Source organism: Rhynchophorus ferrugineus, unplaced genomic scaffold (assembly GCF_030347505.1).
Source record: "Rhynchophorus ferrugineus isolate W39M unplaced genomic scaffold, kcgeb_rfMv2 rfM9, whole genome shotgun sequence".
Classification (NCBI taxonomy): domain Eukaryota; kingdom Metazoa; phylum Arthropoda; class Insecta; order Coleoptera; family Curculionidae; genus Rhynchophorus; species Rhynchophorus ferrugineus.
The window spans coordinates 26731772-26741034 of record NW_027472588.1 but is presented as its reverse complement, the minus strand read 5'-3'; the positions used below and the strand labels follow the sequence as shown (position 1 = coordinate 26741034).

The 9263-nt window shown below is 29.8% G+C and overlaps 5 protein-coding genes across 7 annotated transcripts; 3 read left to right on the top strand and 2 right to left on the bottom strand.

Moving 5' to 3' along the window:
- Positions 1-189: 189 nt before the first annotated feature.
- Positions 190-992, top strand: Arpc5 (Actin-related protein 2/3 complex, subunit 5). The gene is made up of 3 exons (XM_076413572.1): positions 190-444; positions 518-589; positions 644-992. The coding sequence occupies exons 1-3, from the start codon at positions 304-306 to the stop codon at positions 881-883; spliced, it is 453 nt and encodes a 150-aa protein (XP_076269687.1). The 5' UTR covers positions 190-303; the 3' UTR covers positions 884-992.
- On the bottom strand, positions 879-3966 carry LOC143202235 (uncharacterized). Of its 2 annotated transcripts, none has more exons than XM_076413567.1 (9): positions 3442-3966; positions 3234-3387; positions 3027-3179; positions 2741-2973; positions 2466-2688; positions 2186-2308; positions 1950-2131; positions 1620-1869; positions 879-1552 (listed from the first exon to the last, which is right to left on the bottom strand). In XM_076413567.1, exons 1-9 carry the CDS (start codon positions 3585-3587, stop codon positions 1064-1066), a joined length of 1953 nt encoding a protein of 650 aa, XP_076269682.1. In that variant the 5' UTR covers positions 3588-3966; the 3' UTR covers positions 879-1063. The 2 variants fall into 2 exon arrangements, with proteins under 2 accessions (XP_076269682.1, XP_076269683.1); XM_076413568.1 differs by having other exon boundaries at positions 1620-1857.
- Positions 3967-4072: 106 nt separating this feature from the next.
- On the top strand, positions 4073-6198 carry Pyroxd1 (Pyridine nucleotide-disulfide oxidoreductase domain 1). Its single transcript, XM_076413569.1, has one exon. It carries the CDS (start codon positions 4720-4722, stop codon positions 6106-6108), a length of 1389 nt encoding a protein of 462 aa, XP_076269684.1. The 5' UTR covers positions 4073-4719; the 3' UTR covers positions 6109-6198.
- Positions 6199-6600: 402 nt separating this feature from the next.
- RpL35 (Ribosomal protein L35) lies at positions 6601-7396 on the bottom strand. 2 transcript variants are annotated; one of them, XM_076413573.1, is made up of 3 exons: positions 7258-7396; positions 6926-7062; positions 6601-6863 (listed from the first exon to the last, which is right to left on the bottom strand). In XM_076413573.1, exons 1-3 carry the CDS (start codon positions 7258-7260, stop codon positions 6632-6634), a joined length of 372 nt encoding a protein of 123 aa, XP_076269688.1. In that variant the 5' UTR covers positions 7261-7396; the 3' UTR covers positions 6601-6631. The 2 variants fall into 2 exon arrangements, with proteins under 2 accessions (XP_076269688.1, XP_076269689.1); XM_076413574.1 differs by having other exon boundaries at positions 7159-7268.
- Positions 7397-7551: 155 nt separating this feature from the next.
- On the top strand, positions 7552-9206 carry shv (DnaJ heat shock protein family member shriveled). Its single transcript, XM_076413570.1, has 5 exons — positions 7552-8132; positions 8192-8392; positions 8447-8604; positions 8656-8866; positions 8926-9206. Exons 1-5 carry the CDS (start codon positions 7700-7702, stop codon positions 8988-8990), a joined length of 1068 nt encoding a protein of 355 aa, XP_076269685.1. The 5' UTR covers positions 7552-7699; the 3' UTR covers positions 8991-9206.
- Positions 9207-9263: the final 57 nt, after the last annotated feature.

Genomic DNA, 9263 nt, shown 5'->3' with positions numbered 1-9263 from the left:
TATTGGTACTACTGTCTAGTGTTCTGTCAAAGCCTTTTCCTGTGGTACATAATTTTATCAATCCTAAGTTTTTATTAATATTCAATCATTAATTATGACTTACACCAGTTATATTAATACAGTATTTTATGCAAGAAACAAATAGTTCGATTAAAATTACTTAATGATTTTTTAATTCTAATAAGTACCCTAAAAATTGCTTTGAAAACTGTGAATAAATGTCAACAAAACACTAACCTAAGATATTTGAAAAGAAAAATAGGTGTGGGCTGTATATTGAGTCATAAATAAAAAATAATAAAAATGGCCAAAAATACATCAAGTTCAGCATTTAGAAAAATTGATGTTGATCAGTATTGTGAAGACAATTATAAGGAAGATGAAATTGATCAAGTAGGCCCACAAGGCCCTGACGAAAATGAAGTAAAAAATCTGCTTCAAAAATATCCTTTTTATTTTTAATATTTATATAAATTTTTATAACCTCCATTTATTTTCCCTTAATTGTTATAGCACAGGTAAACTTATAGATGCATTAAAAGTTGTTTTAATGAATGCACCTTTAGGAAGTAAAAATCAACAGATAAAGGTATTATACAAAATATGAAAATAATTACAATATGTAAGGCTATATTTTACATAGGAAAATGCTCTCAACTTGACGTTAAGAGTCTTATTATCCATAAAACCTTCTCAAATTGAGGAAGCTGTGAATTCTTTAGATATAGATCTACTAGATATTTTAATGAAGTATGTATACAAAGGCTTTGAAAACCCATCAGAAGGAAGCAGTGGCCATTTATTGGTATGGCATGAAAAAGTATATAATGTGGGTGGTGTTGGTTGTATTATTAGGGTATTATCAGACACAAGACGAGTTTAATGATCTATAATTTATAGTGTATTTACAATATGCAATAAGTGATTAAAGAAATACTGTTTTACTATACATTTGTAATTATGTTTACTTATAAAAATATAATATTCAAAGTAACATCCATTTAATATAATCCTTTCTAATGTAGCATTATATGACCAATACTTCACACATACTTTGTTTTATTTAGTTCTTACAAAAACAAAACTTCCTCAAAAATGGCAGTGTTTTTTCTACACATTTAGCTTGTTTTCCATACATATTTATTCGGCTTATATCACTTATCTTTACATCTAGAGTGTTGCTGCTTTTATGGTGTGTTATTGAAGCCTCAAACAATGAATTCCCAGGTATAACTAAAGCTTTTATTTGATACAAATCAGTCTTAATATCCATTGTGGCAGATAAATCTGCAACAAATCCATCTATATCTGCGTTACGACTAAATTTAAGAAGGTTGCTATTTGGTCCAAGTTTTGTAACCCAGATAATACTGGATATTGACAAACTTGCACAAATATCTCTATATACACTTGTGAGATTATTTATTGTATCCATTAAAGTTGCCCCAAGACGATGTACTATTTTGTCAGAGATATCCACATGAATCCAATCTAAACAGGCACACCAATGTGGTTCTATATAGGCATGGGAACATGATCTTTCTGCAGGTATCTAAAATAATTAAATTTATTCACTTCCATAGCAAGTTTTATCTTAAATCAGGTTAAAGTCAACAAACCTTGGAAAATAAAGAAACTGCTCTTTGAGATATATCTGCAACATGGGTATGTTTAAGATCTATTATATCTTTCAAAGTCAGATGTATATCAAAAGGTGTGACTAGTTTATCCTCATTACTCTTAAAATTGTTATATATGTGTGAGTGAACTTTCTTAAACCACTGTGGGAATGAAAATGAAAAAAAAGGTAGCCTTTCCTCTTGTTTACCTTGTATAGTATTTCTAACATCTGCAAATCTAAAAGTCTTTCTGTGATAATTGGAAAATGCACTACCTCACTTTTAGCTATTACATGTATAATAAATATTTACTTTAGACGTATTATTTACCTATGACCATGATCTGCCATTATAATTAGAACCGTATTGTTTAAACTACCCGATATATTTAATTCTGTCAATAATTGTAGTAAATCGTCATCAGCAGCTCCAATCAAATTGTAATCGTCGTGAGATAACTCTCCATGAAACCCAAAAAGAAATTTTGGTTTTGTTTGATATACTGTAAAAAACTTAAAATACAGAAATTGATATTTTGAATATTCTGGTTATATTAAAATACTTACGTCTCTTATTATGTTAAACATAACTTTATGACTTGGAGTCTCCCCATCACAATATTTTGGTATACTGTTCTTTGCTGAATTTGCTAAATAGTAGGTTCTCATATAGTGATCTGTTGGTATTTCCTATAAATTGTTCAATCTGTGTTATTTAGTTCCAAAATAAATTCTAGTTATAACTCATTTAGAATATAACCAGTTTAGTCCACTAACTATACATTACACTAAATATCATAATATTAAGGTACATCAAATTAAAGCTATTGGAATATATTGTACTTGCTTTAAAACCATTTAATCTATAAGTGAATGTTCCTAAATCTGCTAGATCTTCTAAAAATGCAGTGACATAGCCATTATCCTTGAAGTCGTTCCAAATAAATGGATATACATCAACAAATTCAGTATCTTTTAATCTTTTTCTAGTGTCTGGTAGTTCTAACTCTGTTTTACCAGTTAAAAGAGGGATTAAGGCTTGTGGGGTACCATCTCCAATAATATTGTATCTAATAAAAGTATATATAACACAATATATTGCATTGTCTATAAGGAATATACCCTTTTAAAAGTATGGCATCCAACATTTTTGTTAAGTAGTCATAACTCTTAGGTAATTTACGAATGAAAGCATTGTGAGAAAGAGAATCAAACCCAAACATTAACACATTCATTTTTAAAGAATTACTGGGCATTTCCTCCCAATTAGTTTTGTCCCATATATTATTATCTATTCTTATGCCAGTTAAAATTCCAGACCACTTAAACTCAGCAGACTTGCATGAAACTCTCACCTAAAAATGCAGCACCATTTGATTACTAAATAGCTATCGTTATATAAACTTACAACATCACTTCTTTCTAATTTATAATATTCACTAGAATAAAATGTTTCCCCATCTGATAATGTATAATCGTTAACCCGTAAAATATCTGTAAAGGAGCATTTAATAGGCCCATACTTTATTTTTGCTTCCTCTTGGATGACACATTCTGAACCCTAATAAAAAAAATGTAATTTTAAAAAAAGGTACTAGAATGTTATTGAACATACCCTACACTTAACCCAATCTATTCCAGCTTTTGAGCAATCTATAGGTGGAACATCCACAATAAACTTCATTATTTCGGGAGCATATACAGGCAGAACTGGTTGTTTACATGCTAAACTACTTGCTTGAGTTTTAATGACTTTATTAATTTTTTCCCTATAAATAAAATAAATTATGTCCAATCAGAAATTACGTTTTCAAGTTACTTACAACCGTGCCTTTCTGTCTATATCATTAATTAAAGTGTAGTGAAACCAGAAAAATAATAAAGTCATGATTACACTTATAACAAACAATAAAAGAACTTTTCTCTTTATAACAAAAATGCATATCTTAATTAAATTAATCTTGAACATATTTGTTTATATTTTAAAGTGTTTCTTATTTAATAAAGGATATGCTCTTATATAGATCTTTTTACTACCCTTAAGAGATTCTTACTTCATTAAAATATTGATTGTTAGTTGCTCTTGGTAAATTGGTTGCATAGTATATTTGTTTAATATACTGATGGTGAATTTAATAGAAATGTAACAGGTATTTATATAATTTGAATTTATATACAGGAAATATTATTATTATATTATTATTGAATATTATTATTTTGAGCTTTGCTGTTATATTATGAGCGACGGACTTCGTCTATAATTGTTTTCCGATTTTTAACCCACGAATCACTCACAAAAGTTACCGCCAAAACGTGGTATATCTAAATGCAATTCACTTACAGCAATTAATTATTTTTACATAAATACATATTAACAGTTATTTATATATATATATATATATATATATATATATAGATAGATAGATAGATATGCAACCTAAAATACGTGACAAAAAGACATACAAAATCTCTAAGATATATATCATAGAAAAACGAAAAGGATATAGATATAAAGGGCTAATTTTAATTCTAATCATATATTTCGTCACAATGTTAGGGCGTTTGTTTTCTTCTAAACGTTTAAGTTGCAATGTTTATTCTAATAGGCAAATTGGTTTAAGTGTCAATAATTTGCAGTTTAATTCGAATAAGCCATTAGTTGAGGTTAGAGAAATTAACAAGGATAGAAGTGAACCTATACCATTTGAAACTAGCATAAGGTATTTAAAGAGTTCAGCATACGAGCAAACATACGGAAAAGCTCCTGTTTGGACGGAGTACAGAAGAAACCACATTGGTCTTATTCCACCTAGAAAAACTAGAAAGACATGTATTCGTGGAGGGAAGATTTCAACAGGCAGCCCTTGCCCCATTTGTAGGGACGAGTACTTAGTATTACATGAACAAAACCTGGATTTACTAAAGCAGTTTATCTCAGAACACACTGGTGCTGTGTTAAGCTATACCAAAACTGGTTTATGTCAAAAAAAACACGAAGAGTTGGAAGTCTGTGTAAGAAGAGCTTATGATAGAGGGTTGTTGACATTTGATGTACCTTTTAGAAAATTTGATTATTCACAATATTATCCTAAAAAGTAATCATGTTTGCAGATTTTGTAATAGTTGGAGGTGGAATTTCTGGTGTTTCATGCACTGAAACACTAGCTTTTCTACAACCAGAAAAAATAATCATACTTCTAAGTGATTCAGCATTAATTAAAACAGTAACCAATCTTTATGCTATAACTAAAACCATAAGTCAATTTGATGTTAAAGAACAACCCAGTGATATTCTCACACAAAAGTATCAAAATGTCACAGTAATTCATGATGAACTTACAGAAGTTGATGATATTCACAAAAGGGTAACCACAAAAGGTGGGAAAACCATTCATTTTTCTTACTTATGTTTATGTATTGGTGCAGAGCCAAAATTAATTTCTGAATATAGTAAATTTCCAGAATATATTGTTGGTATAAGAGATACTGATTCTGTTCAAGCATTTATAACAAAGCTGAATAAGTGCAAAAAAGTTGTAATTGTTGGAAATGGTGGTATAGCCTCAGAGATAGTTTATAAAATAAAAAATGCAGAAATTGACTGGGTTATCAAAGACAAACATATTTCTGCCACGTTTGTAGATCCAGGGGCAGCAGAATTTTTTCAAGACTCACTTCATAACAATATTTCAGAACAAGGCATTGTAAGTAAAAGAATGCGTTACAAAGAGGATGAATTTAACAAGTGTGGAGCAGCCCTTGGACCTGATTGGTATAAAAATTTGATCATTTCTGGAGCAAACTGTGAAGTCAACAGAAAAGTTACTATACATTATGAAAGTGAAATTACTATGGTGTCAAAAACATCTGATCTACATTCTTTAAGAGTGAATTTATCAAATGGTAAAGTAATTAGTTGTGACTTAATAGTGTCAGCTACTGGTGTTACACCTAGAAAAAATTTTGGAACAATATCTGCATTAGACATTTCAGAGGATGGTGGAATAAAAGTAGATGAATATATGAGAACTAATTTAAATAATATATATGCAGCTGGTGATTTGTGTACATCAAGTTGGCCATGGGCAAAGCATTGGTTTCCTATGAAGTTATGGACACAGGCTAGACAAATGGGTTGTTATGCAGCAAAATGTATGTCTAGTCATATGAACAATGAAGAAATACTTCAAGATTTTTGTTTTGAAATATTTGCTCATTCAACTAAGCTTTTTGGTTACAAAGTAATACTTTTGGGCCTATATAATGGTCAGAAGTTGGATGGCAAATATGAAATTTTATTGAGAACTACTCCTAAACAAGAATACATAAAATTTATAATAGAAGATAATAAGTTACAGGGTGCTGTTTTAATTGGTGACACTGACTTAGAAGAAATGTGTGAAAATCTTATATTGAATCAAATTAGTCTGGAACCATATGGAGATGATATTTTAAATCCAGATATTGATATAGAAGACTACTTTGATTAGTAACTACATTATCATAAGTTTATGTTGTCTAAATATATATAAATAATTGTAACATGTTAATACTGAATAAAAATGATATCAAAATTAAAAGCTTAATTTTCTTTCTGCAAACTAAGATTGATGTTATTTTTATAAAATTAGTATAAAAAAAAATGTTAGGTATCCTCTTTTAATTGGTGACACTGGCCTAGAAACAACTACGGGAACATGTTATATTGAATAAAATTAGCCTGGTATCTTATGTAGATGGCAATTTAGACCTAGACACCAAAGACCTTTACTAGATTTTTATAATTTTAACAATCAAACAGTCTACACATAGCGATTACACCATGTTATTACTGAATAAATGACACTAAATACTTAACTTTCCAGCCAACAAATAATACTTCTGCTAGTTTACAATAAAACATATTTAGAGAATTATTATTAACTTTCAACAAAGAAGCCATGAAAAGGGAAAGGTATCTTACTGATAAAATAAAACATATATAATTTAAAACATATTTATTAAACCTAATATTTATGCTTTTAGTGCAAATCTTCTTTGAGGGTACACTGAAAGTTTTTTATGCTCTTTTGGCGTTTTGATGTTAAGTTCAGCCGTTGAAAGGGCACGGCGTATAGCACGAGTTTTCTTGGGTCTCAAATCCAAAGGCTTGTATTTCTTGTTTTTGTAGAGTTTCCTTAAATTCTCCTTCTGCTTTTGATGCATAACAATGTAGACGCGAGCAATAGCTTTACGTACTACGCGGCTAAAAAGTAAATATTGCACATTGAGGAATATAAATTGATTTATAAAGATTTTTAGTCTTACATTTTGGAGAGTTTTGAAGGGTTACCCCCTGTCACCTTTGCTACACGCAAATTTGTTAACTCCTTCTTTAAATCATCGAGCTGTTTGGACAGTTCTTTCTTGTCCTTGGATCTAAGATCGGAACACTTAACTTTACCCTGGAAAGAAAATCAAAATATAACCTAGAATTAATCACCAAAAAATAATTTAATTTTTATAGATATTTTAGATGAAAAATGACTTAAGATATATACCATAATTATTGTAAATAAATCAGGATAAAAACTGCAATATTCAATACTTTAGATGAGAAAGCTAACTGGAGATATTTAACGATTTTTAGAAGTACCTACCATTTTTGCTTTTAACACAAACAGTAAAGTTTAAAGAAGAACTCTAGTGCCAACGTAAATCCCCTAAGTAACTTCTTTTTTCCTATTGGCGATATTGAAGATTTTTAATTTCGATAAATCTATACGATATATTTAATTTAGATTGAAGTTTAATTTTATTCATTCAAGTATAGTTGAGATTATATGATATGTAACTATTATTCCCAATTTTTGTAAAACAAATTTATATTATTGGCAAAATTGGGAATCAGCTGATTTTGATTTATTGTAACCAATGAGGAGCTTCCACATATTTTTCAATATCTTCATATTTTGACGTAGCGGTTGATTCTCTTTTATTGTTGAGCTGTTATAAATTTAAATTGTTTTGAATAAAAGTGTTATTAATATTGGATTTGCCAGTGATGGTATTATAGAACTATTTAAATATTGCAATAAAATCATGAATTTATCAAATTACATTTTGCTTTTTGTGATTTTAATGTGTTCCGAAATAGTATTAGCGGGGAGGGACTTTTACAAGATTTTAGGGGTTTCAAAAGGTGCCAGTTTACATGAAATTAAGAAAGCTTACCGGCGTTTAGCAAAAGAATTGCATCCAGATAAAAATAAGGATGATGAAGATGCATCTAAAAAGTTTCAAGATCTTGGGGCAGCTTATGAAGTTTTAGCGGACGAAGAGAAAAGGAAAAAGTATGATCGGTGTGGCGAAGATTGTCTTCAGAAGGACGGTATGATGGATGGGGGTATGGATCCATTTGCTAGCTTTTTTGGTGATTTTGGTTTTCACTTTGGTGGTGAACAAAAACATGAAATTCCAAGGGGTGCAGATTTAGTAATGGATATATTTGTAACTTTAGAAGATTTATATACAGGTATTCTCATTTTCTTCATAAAATGTTCATATATGTTTTATGCATTTAATCACTTTTAGGAAATTTTATTGAAATAACCAGAAATAAGCCTGTCATGAAACCCAGCCATGGCACACGCAAGTGTAATTGCCGGCAAGAAATGGTCACTAGAAATTTGGGACCAGGTAGATTCCAAATGATGCAACAAACAGTATGTGATGAATGTCCTAATGTTAAATTAGTTAACGAAGAAAGAACATTAGAAATGGAAGTTGAAGCAGGTTATTTTAAGATAAAGTTATTTGTTAATTTTATTTGTAATTAAATTCTTGTAGGAATGGTTGATGGACAGCAAACAAGATTTGTAGCAGAAGGTGAGCCTCATTTAGATGGAGAACCAGGAGATTTAATTTTAAAGATTAAAACTCAATCTCATCCAGTCTTTGAAAGAAGGGGAGATGATTTGTATACAAATGTTACTATTAGTTTGCAAGTAAGATATGTGATATAATATGTGGTTTATCGACTAAGTAATATTTGTTAGGATGCTCTTATTGGATTTACAATAGAGTTACAGCATCTTGATGGGCATGTTATATCAGTCACACGAGATAAAATCACATGGCCAGGGGCTAGAATAAGGAAGAAGGGTGAAGGCATGCCAAATTATGAAAATAATAATTTGCATGGTACACTTTTTATTACTTTTGATGTAGAATTCCCTAAACAAGAGCTTAGCTCAGAGGATAAGGAAGGTAATGTCACAATTTATGTAATTCGTGCAAGATTTTTCCTGATAATTTTGTTCTTTTAGCAATTAAAAAAATATTGAATCAAAGTTCCAACAATAAAGTTTATAATGGACTAGGTGGTCATTAGATAAAGTGGAACTTATTGATGGTTCCAGAAACCATTTTCCTGTATATATATATATGTATGACAGTGTTGTATGTGTTCCTCAATGTGGATTTTTTTAACTATTTATTTTGAACCAATATTATGGGCTTACAGAACAAGACCTAGTCTTAGAATGTTATGTTTTGTTTTGTAAATTATTTGTAAAATAAAATATTTTGAAAACTACTAAAACAAAAACTGTTAATTTACGGGAAAGCTAGTTAAAGTGGCAGAAAGAAGGCTATTTTAGTTGGA

What these genes read in the sequence shown, in the direction of transcription:
- shv (XM_076413570.1), top strand. Translation starts at nt 7,700, where the DNA reads ATGAATTTATCAAATTACATTTTGCTTTTTGTGATTTTAATGTGTTCC. An exon ending in TTTAGAAGATTTATATACAG is followed by an intron (nt 8,133 to 8,191) that starts GTATTCTCATTT and finishes AATCACTTTTAG; the next exon opens with GAAATTTTATTGAAATAACC. An exon ending in TAGCTCAGAGGATAAGGAAG is followed by an intron (nt 8,867 to 8,925) that starts GTAATGTCACAA and finishes TTGTTCTTTTAG; the next exon opens with CAATTAAAAAAATATTGAAT.
- RpL35 (XM_076413573.1), bottom strand. An exon ending in CCTTCAAAACTCTCCAAAAT is followed by an intron (nt 6,864 to 6,925) that starts GTAAGACTAAAA and finishes TTTACTTTTTAG; the next exon opens with CCGCGTAGTACGTAAAGCTA.
- Pyroxd1 (XM_076413569.1), top strand. Translation starts at nt 4,720, where the DNA reads ATGTTTGCAGATTTTGTAATAGTTGGAGGTGGAATTTCTGGTGTTTCA.
- Arpc5 (XM_076413572.1), top strand. Translation starts at nt 304, where the DNA reads ATGGCCAAAAATACATCAAGTTCAGCATTTAGAAAAATTGATGTTGAT. An exon ending in TAAAAAATCTGCTTCAAAAA is followed by an intron (nt 445 to 517) that starts TATCCTTTTTAT and finishes TGTTATAGCACA; the next exon opens with GGTAAACTTATAGATGCATT. An exon ending in GTAAAAATCAACAGATAAAG is followed by an intron (nt 590 to 643) that starts GTATTATACAAA and finishes TATTTTACATAG; the next exon opens with GAAAATGCTCTCAACTTGAC.
- LOC143202235 (XM_076413567.1), bottom strand. Translation starts at nt 3,587, where the DNA reads ATGTTCAAGATTAATTTAATTAAGATATGCATTTTTGTTATAAAGAGA. An exon ending in ATAGATTAAATGGTTTTAAA is followed by an intron (nt 2,309 to 2,465) that starts GCAAGTACAATA and finishes AACAATTTATAG; the next exon opens with GAAATACCAACAGATCACTA. An exon ending in ATGGCAGATCATGGTCATAG is followed by an intron (nt 1,870 to 1,949) that starts GTAAATAATACG and finishes CAATTATCACAG; the next exon opens with AAAGACTTTTAGATTTGCAG.